This window comes from Pan paniscus, chromosome 8, assembly GCF_029289425.2.
Source record: "Pan paniscus chromosome 8, NHGRI_mPanPan1-v2.0_pri, whole genome shotgun sequence".
NCBI classification, from domain to species: domain Eukaryota; kingdom Metazoa; phylum Chordata; class Mammalia; order Primates; family Hominidae; genus Pan; species Pan paniscus.
In genome coordinates, this window is record NC_073257.2 from 114,390,818 (window position 1) to 114,411,316 (window position 20,499).

General features: G+C 47.4%; 1 protein-coding gene across 6 annotated transcripts in view; it reads left to right on the top strand.

Moving 5' to 3' along the window:
- The window catches only part of SUFU (SUFU negative regulator of hedgehog signaling), a 125,919-nt gene that overhangs the window by 977 nt on the left and 104,443 nt on the right, over positions 1–20,499 (top strand). For 3 of the 6 annotated variants that reach the window (XM_034931388.3, XM_008950857.5, XM_034931387.3), the window contains exons 2-4: positions 45–88; positions 852–1,062; positions 5,887–6,021. In XM_034931388.3, coding sequence (XP_034787279.2) covers positions 45–88; positions 852–1,062; positions 5,887–6,021 — 390 coding nt within the window. Of the gene's footprint in view, positions 1–44; positions 1,063–5,886; positions 6,022–20,499 lie in introns of those variants that run through there. The other 3 variants (XM_055093326.2, XM_055093325.2, XM_034931385.3) reach the window with 2 other exon arrangements.

Consider the following 20,499-nt stretch of genomic DNA (forward strand, 5'->3'; position numbering starts at 1 on the left):
ACATTGTCGTTGCCTTTTGCATTTTCTTTTTTTCTGCATAACAGGCTAACATTGATCCGAAGATTGGCAATTGGAACTACTGGTATAGGTAATCTTTTGGTCATTAAAACATCATCTAAGGGTTTCAGAAACTGCTCTAGTATCTCTTTAATTTTCATAACGAGCTAGAATTGACACTGATGGTTGAGAAAATGGAGGTGAAGAGAGGTTATGTGTCACCGCTTTCAAATGAGCCCAGTGCATTTTTTTCTCTGGATTATGTTCTCCCCCAGCCCCCTTGAAATTTCAGGGACCTTTTTGTCAATAGCCCTAGAAAACATTAGATTTATTATCATCTATTAATACTAACGCCCCATGGATGAATGAATTAATCCATTGTCAGATTTATGTTTAAATCCTAGTTAGCAGCGCGTCAGCAAAACAGTAACAAATCCTTTGTTGGCGCACTTCTCGGTGCTTTCGTGGGACCTTAGCACCTCAGAGGGTGCTCAGCATCTCTAAACTTGGGTTCCTCCTAACACTAGGGGGAGACCAAGAGCCTTGGGACACTCCCAACACAGGGAGGGGAGGCGGGGCCTATTGTCAAGTCACACCTTCCCTGCCTGTGACTGGCACAGACATTAGCCAATGGGTGCTTGGATAGGGCGCGCCGGCGCCCCGCCCCCCTGAGCGCCCCGCCGCCCCGAGGCACCCTCTGGCAGACTCGGCGGCGGCGACAGCCTGGGCGGACAGTGCGCCGTGCGCAGGCGCGGAGCTAGACCTCGCTGCAGCTCCCATCGCCTCGGGGAGTCTCACCCACCGAGTCCGCCCGCTGGCCCGTCAGTGCTCTCCCCGTCGTTTGCCCTCTCCAGTTCCCCCAGTGCCTGCCCTACGCACCCCGATGGCGGAGCTGCGGCCTAGCGGCGCCCCCGGCCCCACCGCGCCCCCGGCCCCTGGCCCGACTGCCCCCCCGGCCTTCGCTTCGCTCTTTCCCCCGGGACTGCACGCCATCTACGGAGAGTGCCGCCGCCTTTACCCTGACCAGCCGAACCCGCTCCAGGTTACCGCTATCGTCAAGTACTGGTATGCTCTGGGCCGCGGGGAGACGGACAGGCGCGGGCTGGAAAGGGTTAAAGCGCCGAGGGCGAAGTAATTTGTGGGAGGTGGGAGGAGGGGTAGAGAATGGTTAAAGCACTCAGAAGGAGGGCTTCCTGCTGCGAGGGAAGGAGTTAAGGCTCAAGTTGGGAATGGGGACAAAGGGGTTAACGGAGCCCGTGGGTACTGAGGGGTTAACCGGGATTAGGAGAATAGAGTGAGGACTGGGGGTGTGTGTAGGAGCAGAGGGGGGAACGGCAGGAGCGAGGGAACTGTAAACGTGGTGAAAAGAGGGGGCGCCTGTAGGGGGTCATTAGTGGGCGAGGGGAAGCCAAGCGGGGGCGGCCGAAGTGGGATGGGAGAGGCGAGGCGGGGCCTGGGGAGCATTTGAGAGGGCTTTGGAGGAGCGAAGCCGAAGAAGCTCAGAGGGCACGAGACTGCATAGAATGGGGGGTTCGGGGGGCCCAGGGCTCTCCTGTGGTGGGTAGGAGGGCCAAAGATGATGGCCTGGTGCTTGTGGAGAGAGGAGGAGGTCTCCTTTTGATACCTTCCCGATTAGCTCAGACGTCGTATCAGGGCAAAGCTTTTGCTTTTGAAGTTTGACGGAGCAGCTCTTCCTGATAAACTTTTTGCTTACTCTGCACTGTTCTCTTTCTCCGTGCAGAGCTTCCTCCTAGCTCTGCAGTTGCTTTGCTTTAGGGCATTAGGTAGAGAGAACCATGGTTTGGCTTAGGATTGAAGGGGCCCACAGCTTCCCACCTCCAGTTGGAAATAAATGATGGAGACTCTGGGACCCCAGCAGGGAGGAATTGTGCAGTGGGACATTAAGAGGAGCTTCTCGGCCATGGCCTGCAGTTTCTCCGGGGAGCTGAGAGTAACCCTCAAGTAGCTTTAGGGTAGGAATGGTCTTTTCTAATTTCCCATTCCTGTTTGCAGCCTGTTTCTTCCTTCAGCATTTGGGCAGAACAGATGTTCTGGGGACTCTGGAAAAGAACCTGTCCTCAAAGTCTTGCTGGACCAAAAACTGAGATACTGGTTGAAACTGTCCAGGACCACATTCATGCAGGCATTGTGTAAGATGATCTTCAATGAGTCTTGAAAGACTGTTCTGCAGCTGCTTGGGGGTGTGGCCAAAGAGTAGACCTGAAGGGGCAACTGGACATCTTTGCTGGTTACCTCTCCTTTTAGGACTGAGTTTTCCTCCTGGTGAAAACCTGTTGCTTCCCCTGGACATCGGTGTCAGTAGGCTGTGCAGGGCTGAGGCCAGGTGCCTGCATCAATGGGAGGATGCCAAGAGGCCAACAGCGTGTAGAGCCTGGGGACCAGCCACCTGCTGTCTAGGGAGGATTGTAGGGAACAACCTCCTCTGTCAGAGTAGCCGGGAGGAGGTGGAACTGGTGTCGCAGTCCTCTCTCGCTGGCGAACTGTTCTCTGGTTGAGAGGAGTTGTTGAAGAGCGCTTCTGAGTGGAAAGCAGCTCTTGCTAGCTTAATGACCCATTCTCATTGTGCCTTTATATTTAACTATGTGTTGTGATGAACTTGTTGTCATGTGTCAGGAGAAAAGTGGGCCTGGGCTGGGCACAGTGGCTCATGCCTGTATTCCCACCACTTTGGGAGGCCTTGAGGATCCCTTGAGGCCAGGAGTTCGAGACCAGTGTGGGGAGCGTAGCCAGACCCTAACTCTGTTATTTGAAAAAAAAAAAAAAAAAAAAGAAGTGGGCCTGGCTCTGCCACGCTGTTTGTTCAGGCCTCATTTGAGTGTGAGGAGAAATCCCTACACAGATTCAGGCAACTATTTTTATGTCACCCAAGTAGCCATAAAGGATAGAATTGTATGTAAAAGGTATGAAAGCATGTGCAAAGGACTAAGGGCAATTTTTTTTTTCCTTCCTGCTGCAAGCTTGTTAACAGCCATATCTTCAGAGATGGGCCAACATGTGATAATGAAGAAAAGGGATTATACAGCACTTTGTGAAAGCCCTTCCTAGATGCAGAAAAGTGTAAAGAGAAACAGCACAGTGACTGGTACTTTCTCTTTTTTTTGAGACAGAGTTTTGCTCTGTCACCCAGGCTGGAGTGCAGTGGCACGATCTTGGCTTACTGCAACCTCTGTCTCCCGGTTTCAAGCGATTCTCGTGCCTCAGCCTCCCAAGTAGCTGATATTACAGGCACACGCCACCTTGCCCAGCTAATTTTTGTATTTTTAGTAGAGGCAGAGTTTCACCGTGTTGGCCAGGCTGGTCTCGAACTCCTGACCTCAAGTGATCAACCCACCTCGGCCTCCCAAAGTGCTGGGATTACAGGCGTGAGCCAGTGCGCCCAGCCATCAGTGACTGGTACTTTCTAAGATGCGCAGGGGTTTGCAAAAATAAGATCCTGAAATTCATTTATATTCCTCACATTTGGGATCCCACGAGGTTTCTAGCAGGATGACTGACCCAGGCTGTCTGGGTCTGTCTGTGGCCCAGGGTAGCTTGGGATTCATTTTGCAATAGCAGTGTGGCTCTGTGGCTGGTGATCCCTGAGTAGTGGGGACATTCTAACTGAAAGCTGAGACTTTGGTGAGCAAGGATCAAAGCAGAGAGGCAGAACCTGTACTCATGGCCCACTTCAGTCCTGCAACTGCCCTGCAGAGAGAAGTTGGGTGTTCAAGGAATTAAGTTGAGGGATGCCCTGGGACCTTGGATAACATAATTTGCTAAGTGTAAAATGCGATTTTTTCTCACATACTCATCTGGCCTCTGAGTAGTAAGTAAACAGAATACTCTGTGCTTGGGGACAGGGTTAATTTTAGCTGACTCTTGGTAGTTCCTTGCAGTTGGAGTTTGAAGGTTAAGCTTCTCTCCTTGATGTGACACCTTGTGGAAGACTTGGTGAGAAAGAGGGCTGCAGGGATGCTGCAGATGGAGCAGAGAATGGTAAACACAGTTTTGCAGCTTGGTGCAGGATGGACCTAGGCTGTAGCGGGGCAGGTTTGGAAATTTGCAGCAGGAAACTGGAGCAGGTATGGGGCCTGTAGTGGCTCTCATCTGCTCTGGAGTTCTGTAGCTCTAATGGGGTCTTTCCAGGGATCTCTACTCTTTTCTTTCTTCCCTTGCCCCACAAACTTTTCTAAATCCAACCTGTTGTAGAATTAGTCAAGTGATTTGTTGAAATCAGTTAAGGCAGACATGGAGAGTTGTCCCTCTTCCTCTGTTGAGATGCTAAGCTATTTGTAGCAACTTTCTTAAAAGTTCTATAAATAACTTAGCATTTCCTAACAGAGAATAGGGATTTCTACAAAGGCAAATAATATCCTGGTGAAAGAGGACGAAACAAGACCAACTAGTTTTAAATAGTGTTTAAATTGCCTGGTGCTGGCACCATTGACTGGGATCACTTGTAACGTGTCTTTTATTTGGTTGTTAGCTTTCCACCAGCATGCTATCCCAGTTGCAAAGTGTACTCCATCGATGTCCCAGGGGCAGGTGAAGCTTTTGCAGTCTGTGGAATGGTCAGATGTTTGAGGCAGCTCAAATGCCGTGTTTGTGGGCTAAATGCAGACTTCCTTCCACCGATGGTTTCTATTTGGTCTATTTCTCTAGCTACCAAAATTTCTTATCCATTTTTTTTTTTTTTTTTTTTTTTTTAGACAAAGTCTCACTCTGTCACCCAGGCTGGAGTGCAGTGGCGCAATCTTGGCTCCCTGCAACCTCTGCCTCTGTTGTTCAAGCGATTCTCCTGCCTCAGCCTCTCAAATAGCAAATAGCTGGGATTACAGGCACCTGCCACCACACCTGGCTAATTTTTTGTATCTTTAGTAGAGATGGGGTTTCACCATGTTGGCCAGGCTGGTCTCAAACTCCTGACCTCAAGTAATCCACCCACTTCGGCCTCCCAAAGTGCAGAGATTACAGGTGTGAGCCACCGTGCCTGGCCAAAACAGGATTTTTTTAAAAAAGCACTGATTACTAAAGGGAACTCTTATTGTATTAAATCCTCAGAGTGAGATAATAACTGAATCTCTTCCGCAACTCCTTCTCAGTTGAATGGTGGGGGAAATTTAATGTGGTCCTGAGAGGCCCCAAATCATTTACCATCCCAGCTCTACCTTTGATGTGGCAGTCTCTCCTGGGATCATTTTCTGGGTGCAGATGCTCACAGGGCGCAGTTTGACTCCTTCTGCAGTTCTCTGTGCAGAACTAAGTTAAGCCTAAGTTTGGCCTTTGTCACTTGCAATGATAAGAGACCAGCTTTGGTCTATGGGGTGCAGGCTGGTGTCTGCACAGACTAGAGGCTTTGGGTTTGTTTAGAACAAACTGTAATTAACATAGGGCACAATATAGTCTTTCAGGCATTAGCTGTCTAAGAGGCTGGAGTGGAGCAGAGCCTCCTTCCAGGAACAATGCCCATTGGGGATGCTTGGGATGGTCTTTCAACAGAGGCCAATTGATTGACTGATGTACCTCTTGCCTTGAAGCTTGGCATGTATACAGGCACCACAGAAGAGAGACAATCCCTGCCAATCTCATTTGGGATCGGTAATTTGAAACAGGAGAAAGCAAAATGGGTAACCACCCAGTCTGTTTTATTTCTAAAAGAGGCCCAGTCTTTCAGGGGTAGGAGAAGGGAGCCTCTTGGGCTTGCAGAGTTGGGCAGCCTTAGCTGTCCATCCCTTAGTCTCATTCTGGAGAGATGTGGCCTCTCTTTAGTTACCTTTCACCCAGGTTCCTCCAGGATGGGTCCTTTAGGTTTACAAAGTAGAGCGCCTTAGCTTGACATTGTCTGATTTCCAGGTTTACACTAACACCCCTGTGTTTTGTTTTTTGCAGGTTGGGTGGCCCAGACCCCTTGGACTATGTTAGCATGTACAGGAATGTGGGGAGCCCTTCTGCTAACATCCCCGAGCACTGGCACTACATCAGCTTCGGCCTGAGTGATCTCTATGGTGACAACAGAGTCCATGAGTGAGTATATGTCACCTGTTCTTTATCCAGAGCCTTATTCCTGAGGTCTTCCTGAGCAGGGGTGACAATGTCATAGTGCTGTGAGCATGGTACTTCTCCGTGGAACCTCTGCATTTCTGCCCTCTGACTATATCTACTCATGCCAAGGTGGTCCTCGTTAACACCTGATTCCTGCTTATCTAGTGCAGGAAAGTCTTGATGAGCAGGATTCCCAAATCAGGTTTTTCTAAGCTTGCCCTGGAGTTTGGGCTCATAGGACAGGAAGGTAGCATGGTTATGACTCAGAACTTGGGCTGATGCCTTTGTGTCTACTTCCTTTTATTCCCCTAGCTTATTATGAAACATTTTAAACATAAAGCAAAGTTGGAAGGATTTTATAGTGAACACTCATATACCCACAACCCAGATTCTACTGTTAACTTTATACTTGCTTTATCACAAATCTGTTCATCTCTTATCCTTTATCTATCTTACCTACTTCCTTTTAACCTGTATTTATTATTTTTTTTATCTTAGTCTGCTTCCGTTTGTTGCCCTGTATGTTTTTTTTGGAGATAGGGTCTCACTCTGTCATCCAGGCGAGAGTGCAGTGGTATGATCATGGTTCACTGCAGCCTCGACCTCCCTAGGCTCAGGTGATCCTCCAACCTCAGCCTCCCGAGTAGCTGGGACGACAGGCAAGCACCACCATGCCCCGCTAATTTTTGTAATTTTTTTGTAGAGACAGGGTTTCACCATGTTGCCCAGGCTGGTCTCAAACTCCTGGGCTTAAGCAGTTCTTCCACCTCAGCTTCCCAAAGTGTCGGGATTATGGGTGTGAGCCACTGTGCCCAACTCAGAGTTCATACTGTTAATGACTGTATTCTCTTGCCTTTTGAGCAATTATATCATGTACTCCAATAAGCTACCAACTATTTTTTTTAGAAACAGAGTCTCGCTTTGTTGCCCAGGCTGGAGTGCAGTGGGGTGATCTCGGCTCACTGCAAGCTCCACCTGCCGGGTTCACGCCATTCTCCTGTCTCAGCCTCCTGAGTACCTGGGACTATAGGCACCCACCACCACGCCCAGCTAATTTTTGTATTTTTAGTAGAGACGGGGTTTCACCATGTTAGCCAGGATGGTCTTGATCTCCTGACCTCGTGATCTGCCTGCCTCGGCCTCCCAAAGTGCTGGGATTACAGGCGTGAGCCACTGTGCCCGGCCTGCTACCATCTATATTTTAAAAAGATTTTTTTTGGCTGGGCACAGTGGCTCATGCCTGTAATCCCAGCACTTTGTGGGGCTGAGGCAGGTGGCTCACTTGAGGTCAGGAGTTCGAGACCAGCCTGGCCAACATGGTGAAACCTTGTCTCTACTAAAAATACAAAAAATTAGCCAGGCATGGTAGCATGTGCCTGTACTCCCAACTACTCCGGAGGCTGAGGAACGAGAATCACTTGAACCTGGAAGGCAGAGGTTGCAGTGAGCTGAGATCGTGCCACTGTGCTCCAGCCTGGGCTACAGAGTGAAACTGTGTCTTAAAAAAATAATAATTAGGCTGCGTGTGGTGGCTCACGCCTGTAATCCCAGCACTTTGGGAGGTCGAGGCAGGCGGATCACCTGAGGTTGGGAGTTCGAGACAAGCCTGACCAACATGGAGAAACCCTGTCTCTACTAAAAATAATAAAATTAGCCGGGCGTGGTGGCACATGCCTGTAATCCCAGCTACTAGGGAGGCTGAGGCAGGATAATTGCTTGAACCTGGGAGGAGTAGGTTGCAGTGAGCCAAGATTGTGCCATTGTACTCCAGCCTGGGCAACAAGAGTGAAACTCCATCTCAAAAAAAAAAAAAAAAAGTAATAATAATAATAATGAAAATAAACAAAGTTTTTTTTATTTATATTCTTTTAATGGAGAGTTTTTCTTCAATTTAAATGTAATCTTTCTATGTTTGTATTCTGTCAATTAAAAATAAAATAAATAGTCTTCCCTCAACCTCATTAGCATGGTTAATCAAGAGCTGATTTTATTTGTATTGTCATATCCTCTTCTGATTTTTGCCTTTTGTACTTTTTTGCCCCTTATACCATGTCTTTTCTATCTTGGTGGTGGCTGCTTAACCTGGGCAGGTTGAAAGAGTAGCAGGACTCATCCTGTCCTGCCTTTGCATAGCGACCAATTCTGGAGATGATGATGGTATCATAAAGAAGATGATGATAGCCTTTTTCCCCTTTGTTTAGTACTTACTGTCTTCCATGTCATTGTGTTAAATGCTTTACAATCTTATCAGGGTCTCGTTATTCCTATTTTATAGATAAGAAAAATGAGTCTCTTGAGGGGTTAAATGAATTGCTAAAGTTACAGATCTAGGGGTAAAAGAGCTGGGATTGAATTGGGCTGTTTGAGTCCAAAGTTTGAGCTTTTTTGTTTTGTTTTTTGAGACAGGGTCACGCTCTGTCACCCAGGCAGGAGTGTAGTGGCTCAGTCATGGCTCACTGCAGCCTCAACCTCCTGGGCTCAAGTAATTATCCCACCTCAACCTGCCAAGGAGCTGGGACTACAGGCATGCACCACCACACCTGGCTAATTTTTCAAATTTTCTGTAGAGTTGAGGTCTCACTATGTTGCCCAGGCTGGTCTCAGATGCCTGGGCTGAAGCGATCTTCCTGCCTTGGCCTCCCAGAGTGTTGGGATTACAGGCGTGAACCACTGTATTCAGCCTCAGAGTTTGAGCTTTTAACCACTGGGCTATTCCACCTCTCTGAACACAGGCCTAACCCAACTTCCTCTTCTCTCTTGTTAAGCTCAGAGGCCCAGGTTTCATCTCTTCACTGGTCACGTGTTGGGAGCAATGTCTGCAGCTGCCTTTACAGCCTTCCAAATGGATTCATTGCAGTGTCAGCAGAAGGATTTGGGAACAGGGAATTAATCTTGCCTGAATGGGGACCCAGCATTACAGTATTAATAATGGAGACAGAATAGCAAACAGATGTGGGGAGTAAAGAGACTATGCTGGACCTTAATTTATATTTTTAATAAGAACCTGCAGAGAGTATTTAGTGCAGCTAGCCTGTACCTTTTTGTTGACAGATTTATTCTGGTTAAAAGAATATCATTTCCTATGTGGCTTAAGGATTCTTCCAGTCTACCTGCTAGGTATAGGCCCAAGGCCCAAAATAACATGAAGAATGTGATTGAGCAAGCCTCATATTTCAGAAGGGGCAACCTCTTAATTTGAAATAGGACCTTTCTTATTGTTTTTTTCTGGTTTAATACTATCCTCTTACATGTGTTTCATTTCTACATGGTACAGCACTTTGTATTCATATGTCATTTATGACAAGAGTGAAACCTCTATTTGGGTTTTCATGTCACCAATCAAGCCTAGTATTTTCCAGTATTACATCCTGGCACTAGAAGAATGTGGAAGGAATGTTCTCAGATATTTACCCAGTTCTGGTCTATGTTGCAGAAGTCAAAAGTACTTCTATAGGCTGGGCATGGTGCCTCATGCCTATAGTCCTAGCACTTTGGAGGTCAAGGCAGGAGGATTGCTTGAGCCCAGGAGTTCGACACCAGCCTGGGGAACATAGTAAGACCCTCCCCCATCTCTACAGAAAATACAGAAATTAGCCAGACATGGTGGTGTGCATCTGTAGCCCTAGCTGCTTGGGGGGCTGAGGTGGGAGGATCACTGGAGCCTGGGAGTTTGAAGCTGCAGTAAGCCATGATTGCACTACTGCGCTCCAGTTTGGGTAACAGAGCGAGACCCTATCTCAAAAAATAAAGAAAGAAAAATAATAAAACACAAATAGGTACCTTTATAATTGGCTTTGTACTGGGATGACTGGTTTCTTTTTGATCCTGTTAAGTTTCTTGAAGAAAAATGTGATTTTCCACACATTTCGTAATGGTGGGGCCTCTTTAAAATGACTTAATGAATACTCATTTAAATTAGTACTCAAAGCTAGGCCAGAAAGGCAAGTGTTCTGCCATCCAGCTTAAGTGCTAAGGGGCGCTGGGTTGGAATGATGGCAAATGGATCTCTGGCAACAATTCTTCCACTGTCTGTGTCTTCTCTTCAGCAAAAAAGGAGCAGAAGCATTGATTCATTTTTTCAGCACACATTCATCAAGCACCTACTTTGTATCAGACACAGAACATCGTAATAGATGTCTTGGGGGATAAAATAGCAAGACATAATTCTTGTCTGAAGGAGCTCATGTTCTAGAGGGGAGATAAACATGTAAAGATGGTTATAGTATTGAGTAATAAATGCTACAGTCCATGGGTGTAAAACACGGTCTGGGAGCAGAGCAGAGGGAGTAACTTCTAGTGAGGCTGCTGAATTGCTAGAGGCTGCAGTGAGGAGGTAGTGTTTGAGAGGAACCCTGTAGGAAGGGGCCTGGGATGCCATCTGCAGCCTGACGCGGTAACAACAACGCTTTTAGGAGTGAGAGGGACTTGAAAAACCTTCTAGCTCAGTATTTCAAAAACTAGTGCCACTTTCATAATTGTTGCCGCTTGTAGTATTATTTACTTCATGTTCCTTTTAAGTTATCCTCTCCTTTTTTAAACTGATATGAATTTATTTTTATTTTTATTTTTGAGATGGTCTCGCTCTGTTGCCCAGGCTGGAGGGCAGTGGCGAGGTCACAGCTCACTGCAGCCTCAACCACTCTGGCTCTAACGATCCTCCTACCTCAGCCTCCCAAGTAGCTGGGACCACAGGCATGCACCACCACACCCGGCAAATTTTTTTTTTTTTATTGTTGACACGAGGTCTCGCTATGTTGCCCAGGCTGGTCTCGAACTACTGGACTCAAGCAATCCTCCCGCCTTGGCCTCTCAAAGTGCTGGAATTGCAGGCAAGAGCCAGTGCTCCTGGCAATGGCATTTATTAAATGCCTGCTGTGTACCTCCTCCTATTATGATCTTTCCTTCTCCTCACAGCCTGTTGAGGGGTAGGGACAGGCAGAAGCGAGGGGTCCTCTGCATTTCTTCTTGCTCCTGGCAGGCATGCTTCAGGGGCAGGAGGGGATGCCCACCCTGGTAACCCTAAAAGGGATGAAGAGTATGATGATTTGATAAGCCTTGGGATGGCCATTTTCATTCAAGTTCTTTCCTTATTCACATTCACTAAAGGAAACCAGGCAAGAGAGCACTTGTTTCGATCAAGATTCTTAAGAAGCCATTTCTGAAGTTGGAGAGATGGAACAAGTTCCAGGTCTGGGCAGCCACAGGAGAGAACAGAGTGCTTTTCTAGGAACCCCAAGGCTGCTCCCAACTGACCTGAGTGGAGAAATTGTCCTGTGGGACTCTTCCCTGGGACTTGGGAGGTGTCAGACAGCTGAGCCTCAGCTGCCAAGTGCTGTCGGAGCTTGCAGCTCTGGCCTTCCCCTTCATGGCCAGGCAGCTGTGGACTGGAATGTGGGGATCTATGCGGCTGTAGAAGTGGTTTCAGCATCACTCTGTGAGGATTTCTGGCTGCCCCTGGTACCACCAACAGCTCTGGCTAGACAGAGCCTATGGGGCCCTAACCGAGGCTGGAAGGCTGGGTAGTTGGAGAGTGCATTTGAGAACTCAGGCAGACTTCCCTGGTGGGATTTTCCCAGGGCAGGTCATCTGCTGTACAAGTCGGGCTGGTTCCAAAGACAGCCTTTGTGTGGAGTTGGCCCAAAAGCATGTGTCATGCCCATGCCTCACCACCATGGGTGATCTAGGCTCTGTCTCACAAATGTGACTTCTTGGCGCACATGTCCAATGGAGTTTGGAGCAGTTCTGCACCCCCCGTGGGGTCTGGAACTGCCGCTGACCGGCTTTCTGGGGCTGCCTCCACCTGGTTGGTGGAGAGCCTCCCTTTCCCTTGTGTTCTTCTTAGCTGGGCTCTGCACCTGCATGAGTTATTTATTAAAACACTGGATACAGATTAACTTTTCCACTTGTTGTTTAGTGTGGCCTCCATCTCCTGCAGTTGAGAAATGCTAATTTTTCCTCCTCAAAGCTTAGTTTGCCGGAACTTTTTTTTTTTTTTTTTTTTTTTGAGACGGAGTCTCGCTCTGTCACCCAGGCTGGAGTGCAATGGTGTGATCTCGCTCACTGCAACCTCCACCTCCCTGGTTCAAGTGATTCACCTGCCTCAGCCTCCCAAGTAGCTGGGACTACAGGCGCATGCCACCATGCCTGGCTAATTCTTGTATTTTTAGTAGAGACGGGGTTTCACCATGTTGGCCAGGCTGGTCTCGAACTCCTGACCTCAGGTGATCCACCCACCTCAGCCTCCCAGAGTGCTGGGATTACAGGTGTGAGCCATCCCGCCTGGCCTGCAGGAACTTTTTAACATGTCGTTTCCAAGAGAGATCCTTTCTTTGCCATACACATCTGTACTGGGAGCTTGGTCCCTCCTCTGGTTGGACCTTTGCCCTCCTCCTAGAGCTCTCATGAGGCTGGCAACCAGAATGCCTCCCTAAGCCACTGGACCCAGCCCTGGCTAAGTTTAGCAGGCTAAAAGAAGTGTTCTGCAGGCTCATTGGGGGGCACACCTCCCTGAAGCCTGGTCCCTCTGCCTTTCCTCTCAGGGATGTTCAGTGTCAGGATTACTATTTGCATGAGATGGTGGAGTTCCCTGCTAAGAACAGGTGATCTGGACCACCAAGCAAGCGTGAGGCGTCCTTTTTCATGGCCCAGTGTGGGGCAGGGCCCAACAGGGACTCTCCAGAGCCCTTCCTGAGGCCAAAGCTTTCACTTAGGGTTGGAGTTCAGGCCCCAAATCTCTGAATTTGTGAATTTTTAAATGTTGAGGAGAATTTCTTTTCTTTTTCTTTCTTTCTTTTCTTTTTTTTTTTTTTGAGATAGAGTCTTCCTTTATTGCCGAGGCTGGAGGGCAGTGACACGACCTCGACTCTGCTGAGATTATTTATAGGTGTGCGCCACCATGCCTGGCTAATTTTTTATTTTTATTAGAGATGGGGTTTTACTATGTTGGCCAGGCTGGTCTCAGACTCCTGACCTCAAGTGATCTACCCGTCTCAGCCTCCCAAAGTGCTGGGATTTCTTTTCTTTTGTAGCTACAGGAAGACCTGTATTGTGGGGGTTCCCAGCAGATGTCTGTGGGTGTATGGCTTCATCCTTTATAAAGCATTTCATTTGCAGCATGGATTGTTTCTTCCTTCATGGGGTAAGGGTTACAAATTCTCCAATTCAGAGAGTCCCTCAACAGTTGGGAAAAAACTTGTCCAGCTGGCCCAGTTAAACTCAATTTTCTTTTTTTTGAGACAGAGTCTCGCTCTGTTGCCAGGCTGGAGTGCAGTGGCACGATCTCGGCTCACTGCAACCTCCACCTCCCGGGTTCAAGCGATTGTCCTGCTTCAGCCTCCCAAGTAGCTGGGATTACAGGCGCCCGCCAACACGCCCAGCTAATTTTTGTATTTTTAGTAGAGATGAGGTTTCACCATGTTGGCCGGGATGGTCTCGATCTCTTGACCTTGTGCTGGGATTACAGGTGTAAGCCTCTGTACTGGCCTAAACTCACTTCTAAAAAGCCTGTAGCTGGGCATGGTGGCTCACATCTGTAATCCCAGCATTTTGGGAGGCTGAGGTGGGCGGATCACCTGAGGTCAGGAGTTCGAGACCAGCCTGGCCAACATGGTGAAACCTGTCTCTACTAAAAATACAAAAATTAGCCGGGTGTGGTGGTGGGCACCTGTAATCCCAGCTACTGGGGAGGCTGAGACAGGAGAATTGCTTGAACCCGGGAGGTGGAGGTTGCAGTGAGCCGAGACTGCTTCATTGCACTCTAGCCTGGGCAATAAGAGTGAAACTCCATCTCAAAAAAAAAAAAAAAAAATTAGCTGGGCATGGTGGCACACACCTGTAAACCAAGCTACTTGGGAGGCTGAGGCAGGAGAATTGCTTGGACTCGGGGGCCAGAGATTACACTGAGCCGAGATCTCGCCACTGCACTCCAGTCTGGGTTAAGGAGTGAGACTCTGTCCAAAAAAACAAAACAAAGCAAAACAAACAAACAAAAAGAACAACTGAGTGGTGTGGTATTGTAAGTGACTACCAGGCCAGAGTGGTGCCAGGTAGGTCAGCGCTGGGAAAGTTCCTTCTCTTCCTCAAGAGACTTGGAAGCCTTTATGGGTTTGATGCAATCTGATCTCTCAGTCCCGGGATTTTTCCCTGTTCAGCCCACCCTTTTGGGCTCTCCTCTTCCAAGCTGTGCTGTTATCTATTTTGAATGCTATTCCCCATACCTCTCATGTCCTGGGTCTGAGTTTGCTAGCCTCTCCCTTATCCACCTTTCTGATTCAGGGGTCCCAACTCTGGCCTTTGGCCCTTGACTCCTGAATTCATTCATGTATCTTGCCTCTGAGGTATTCAGTGCAGCTCCATTTCTTGTTTCAGTTCTGATGTTGTTCCTGAGATGTGTCTGGTGGGATCTTATCCTCTATGACCTCAGCCCTGAGGAATGGTATCCTCACCCGTCCAACTAACTTTGCAGCTTGCTGTCCTGCCTACCAAGCTCTTGAGGACCAGGCTGTGCAGCACACTCACCAGCAGAGCTATCTTGAGTCCCCTGTACAGGCAGAACATTGGACAAGATGATGTGTTTGAGTGTGGAGACAATGAAGAATCTGACCGAGCGCCTGCCCTTAAAAATGCAGCATGTGCTTGGTAGGAGATGGTGAGGTCCTTGAGAAAGAAGATGACAGTGAGGATTGGGACTGGGAGCAGCTTCCTGTCTCCCTGTGACTTTGAGGCTCTCTCCCCTCATCCTGTGATCTTCAGTGTTCCAAGAAACTTTAAACATATAATTATTATTACAAACAATTATAGCCCTTACTCTGTATAAGGCACTCTTCTAAGTGCTTTATATTTAATCCTCAGAACAACTCTATGGTGTAGGACTTATTATCCTTATTTTACACATAAGGAAACTGAGATGCAGAAATGTTAAGGAACTCATCCACCCAGCCAGTGAATGCTGGAACTGGGATATAAACCCAGGCAGTCTGGATCCAGTAGTCACCACCTCCTTTTTCTACCTCCTGCAGAGAGCTGGAGAATTCTATTCAGAATTATGCTGCTAAATTCAAAGTTATCTTGGATTAATGGAATGAAATGATCAAGACTGAGTAGAGTTAACCAGAAAGTGCTTTGTGGGGGGAAATGTTGAGCTGGATGTAGAAGCTATCTATCTAACTGACTGACTGTCTGTCTGTCTGTCTGTCTGTCTATCTATCTATTTATTTATTTATTTATTTTTGACACAGGGCCTGGCCCTCTCGCCCAGGCTGGAGTGCACTGGCTCCATCTTGGCTCACTGCAACCTCTGCTTCCCAGGCTTAAGTCATCCTCCCACCTCAACCTCCTGAGTAGCTGGTACTACAGGCATGCACCATCATGCCTGGCTAATTTTTATACTTTTTGTAGAGATTGGGTTTTGCCATGTTGCCCAGGCTGGTCTCAGACTCATGAGCTCAAGCCATCCCAAAGTGCTGGGATTATAGATGTGAGTCACCGCACCCGGCCTGGAAGCAGCTTTTAAAGAAAGGGTCTGGCCGGGTGCGGTGGCTCACACTTGTAATCCCAGCACTTTGGGAGGCCGAGGCAGGCGGATCATGAGGTCAGGAGATCGAGACCATCCTGGCTAACACCCTGAAACCCCGTCTCTACTAAAAAAATAGAAAAAATTAGCCGGGCGTGGTGGCAGGCGCCTGTAGTCCCAGCTAGGCGGGAGGCTGAGGCAGGAGAATGGCATGAACCCGGGGGGGCGGAGCTTGCAGTGAGTGGAGATGCGCCACTGCACTCCAGCCTGGGAGACAGCGAGACTCTGTCTCAAAAAAAAAAAAAAAAAAGAAAGAGTCCTTCAGGGCAATGGCAGGAGGGTAAAATGGCAATGGCAGCAGGTGACAGGTGTCATCTCTCAAGTCAAGACTTCACCAACCAGGCTGGGCATGGTGGGCTCACTCGTGTAATCCCAGCACTTTGGGAGGCTGAGGCAGGTGAATCACCTGAGGTCGGGAGTTCGAGACCGACCTGGCCAACATGGTGAAACTCTGTCTCTACTAAAAAAAAACACGAAAATTAGCCGGGCGTGTTGGCGGGCACCTGTAATCTCAGCTCTTCGGGAGGCTGAGGCAGGAGAATGGCTTGAACCCACGAGGCAGAGGTTGCAGTGAGCTGAGATCATGCCATTGCACTCCAGCTTTGGCAACAAGAGAGAAACTCTGTCTCAAAAAAAAAAAAAAAAAAAAAAAAAAAAAAGACTTCTGCAACCTTATCGTAGTCATTTACAGTAAGTTGCCAGGAAAGTCTGCAACTTTTAAAAACATAAAAATTTCTGGCTTAGATGGCAAGTTCCCATGGTCATGCTGCTGCTTCTGTGGTCAGGGATGTGCCCAGCATCTCAGTGATCCTTATATCAATGCAGATAGTCATTTAAAATTTTTAAAATTCCTTTAATGATTTATTTTTAATCAATAGACTTTATATTTTTGTGGGGTTTTTTTGAGATGGAGTCTCGCTCTGTCGCTCAGGCTGGAATGCGGTGGCATGATCTCAGCTCACTGCAACCTCCGTTTCCTGGGTTCAAGCAATTCTCCTGCCTCAGCCTCCCGAGTAGCTGGGATTACAGGTGCCCACCACCACACCCAGCTAATTTTTGTATTTTTAGTAGAGAGGGGGTTTCGCCATGTTGGCCAGGCTGGTCTTGAACTCCTGACCTCAGGTGATCTGCCCACCTCGGCCTCCCAAAGTGCTGGGATTACAGGTGTGAGCCACCGCGCCTGGCCAGTTTCCCCTATTATTAACACCTTGCATTATTGTGGTTTATTTGTTATCATTGGGGAACCAATATTGATACTTATTACTACCTTAAGTCCATAGTTTACCTTAGGGTTCACTCTTTGTGTTGTACAGTTCTTTTTTTTTTTTTTTTTTTTGAGGCAGAGTTTCACTCTTGTTGCCCAGGCTGGAGCACAATGGTGTGATCTCAGCTCACTGCAGCCTCCGCCTCCTGGGTTCAAGTGATTCTCCTGCCTCAGCCTCCTGAGTAGCTGGGACTACAGGCACCCGCCACCACGCCCGGCTAATTTTTTTGTATGTTTAGTAGAGATGGGGTTCTACCATGTTGGCCAGCCTGGTCTCGAACTCCTGACCTCAGGTGATCGGCCTGCCTCGGCCTCCCAAAGTGCTGGGATTACAGGTGTGAGCCACCGTGCCTGGCCAGTTTTTGGGTTTTGACAAATGCATGTCATGTATATACCATCACAGCACCATACAAACTAGTTTCACTGCTCTAAAAATTCCTTGTGCTCCACCTGTTCATTCCTCCCTCCCCCGAAACCCCTGGCAACAACTGTTTGGTTTTTTTTACTATCTCTATAGTTTTTGCCTTTTCCAAAAGGTCATAGAGTTGGAATCAAATAGTATGTAACTTTTGCAGACTAGCTTCTTTCACTGAGTAATATGCAGTTAAGATTCCGCCGTGCCTTTTGGTGACTTGATAGCTCCTTTCTTTTTATCACTTGATACTATTCCATTGTTTGTTATGTACCACAGTTTATTCTTTCAACTTTTGAAAAATATCTTGATTGCTTCCAGTATTTTTTGGCGATTTTTAATTAAGCTTCTATAAACATTTGTATACAGGTTTTTGTGTGGACATATGTTTTCAACTCATCTGGGTAAATCCCTAGGAATGTAATGCTAGATCGTATGTTAAGACTATGTTTAGCTTTATGAGAAGCTGCCAAACCATTTTCCATAGTGGCTATACCATTTTTCATTCCCACTAGCAATGAATGAGAGTTCCTATTGTTTCATGTCCTCACCAGCATTTGGTATTGTCTGTTTTTTGGATTTTAGCCATTCCAGTAGGTGTGGAGTGGTATCTAATTGTTTTAATTTGCAGTTCTCTCATGACATATGCTGTTGAGCGTCTTTTCATATGCTTGTCTGTCTTCTGTATATCTTCTTTGGTGACATATCTTTGTTTTTCTTCCTAACCTCCAGCCACTCCCCATTCTACCTCTGCCCATACATACCTTTTTCTCACATCATGGGTTCAGACCATGGGGCTAATTATGCTTTCTGGCATATTTTTCTTTTGGTCACTTCTCAAGCCGTTAAATGAGTTAGATCCGCTGAGTTAGGTGCTGGGCTTACCTCTGAATTCCTAAGTTGCTGTTGGTTTTAACTGGGGGTGGCTCATGAGTTCTCTACCTTATATTCTCCAATGATGGTGTCTTCCATAAAGTGTAGCTGCTACTGAGATTTGCAACCTCAATCCTAAGGTTTGAGATTGATTCTGCCCTCCAGTACAGACTGTAGAAAGACTGGTATGCAGACTTGTCCATTCCATACCCTATTGGGCTTAACCTTGCCTTTGATGAGAAATGCATATACCATGCTCCTTTGAAGCCCCAACCAGATCTCAAACTCTCATAGTTGAACCAGCATCAAGAAGACAAAGTCTAAAACTTTCCTGGCCTGGCCTTTTGCTGTTAAATTCGTTATTGTTATCCAATGTCTTAGTTGTAATTTTGCTTTTTTTCACTTATAAAAACAGTTGAACCATTTTACTAAAAATGTTGGGAATTAGAAATGGGAGAAAACAATTACTGATAATCCTATCACCTTTTGTTTACAATTCTATGTCTGTTCTTATGATGATTTCTGTAAATGATTCTGTAAATAACTGGGAGTGACGCTGTCCCAGTTGTGCACAGGGCTTTTGCTTTGTGTGCATCTCATCTTCTTAGTGAGGACTTAACATCTTCTGAGGCTTCCCTGCTACCTGCTTAACGCTGTTGTCTGAATTCAGCTTGCCCACTGTTGCTAGGGTTTCTAGATTCTGAAAACAGCACATTTGCTTGGGAAGATAGCTCTTACCCACTGCCATGTTACATTAACGATATTCCCATTTTTCCTCCTTGACGTCTCACAGCAGTGAAGAGTGGTTTAGGTAGTATATGTATGAACTGTGCTGTTTGCCTACTTCTCAGATCACAGCTTTACTATCACAAATGGTGGTAGCTGTCCTGAGGGGTTGTGTTCTTCCAGTTGTTGCTTTTATTGTTATTTTCCCCTTAGAACAGTCAAGATTTGGTGATCAGTGTCACCTGGAATAAATACCACATGCCTCCTCCTTTCTCCGTTTCTTGGGTGCGTGGGTACAGAAGACTGAGATTGGCTTACAGAGTGCCCCAGGGTCCTCGTACTCGAGGGACACAGAAGGTTCACAGGCATAAGCACAAATGCCTAGAGCTCCTTTTCAGGTAATTGCCTGAAACAAATGGGCTACCATTTAGGGCTTCTGTCACACAGGAAGTCAGATAACTTAATACTACTGTATGTTTGCAGCAGGACTAGATCTAGAGATCTAGAGAAGGAGTGGCCCACTGTCCTTTCCTAGCACTGGGTTGTGGGTAAGCAGGCACACTTAGTTCCCATCCAACGTTGATCGCTGTCCTCTCTTCTTTGGAAGGCCAGACGTTAATCTGCTCCGTAGATTGTCATCGTTGGGACACAGTTCTGGGCATGAGGCTTGTAGTAACAAGCAACATAAACCTGGTCCTGGTCCTCATTGGGCTGAAGGGTCCTTGAGCTAGAAGACATTGTGGGGAGGTGGGCCTGATACAGTTTCACAGCCTTAGGTTATCACCTGGTGCCTCTTTGTCTCCTCTTCTGCTGTCCATGGCTTGAGGCCTAGTGGAGGGCTCTTGGCAAGCAGGAGTCCTGAGGCTCATTTGTGACCAGGCCTGAGTTTGAGGCTGAGACAGTTGTCCATTTGTCAGCGAGATCATAGCTTCACAGCAGCTTCTCAGAGAGGTGTGGTTCACTGGACTCCAGGCCCCTAGCATGTTAGTAAAAGATAGTGGCCCTCACAGATCCCTTTCCTTCCTACTCCTATGTTACTCAGTCTCTTGGAGTCCCTGGTCATAGAATCAGCTTAGCCACAGGAAGGCCAATCAAAGAGATGTTTTGTTTTTCTAGTACTAACCCTCATGTGATACCTGGGGCCTCTTGGAGCCCTGCCTCTGACCACCAGTTTCTCTTACTCTGACCTCAGGCCTTTCAACATGATGTCAGGCTGCCCACGGCCATGGCTATGGGGAAGAGTAACTGCTAGAGAATGGGACTTGGCCCAGGCTACCAGTCCCAGGGGGGTCGAGCTGGCTGGCTGTGCTTTTGGCCTGTGATGGATTTGACTCTTCAAGGCTTCTGACAATGCTTGGTTGGTTAGAGGAAAAATGTAGTGAAAACCTACAGGCAACACCATGGCTTGCCCTAACCCTCTCGTTTTCCTGTTCTAGCTTTTCCCATATATCAGGTTGCAGACATGCTGAATTCCCACCCTCCTGGAGCCAAGCTGGCAATTTCTCATTCCTGTAACCAGTGGTTTTGTATAGATAAAAGGCCCAGAAGGAAGATGGTCGCTGAGCAGGGAGCCTTCGGAGTTAGACCTTCTTTAGCCAGGGCCAGTGGACACTC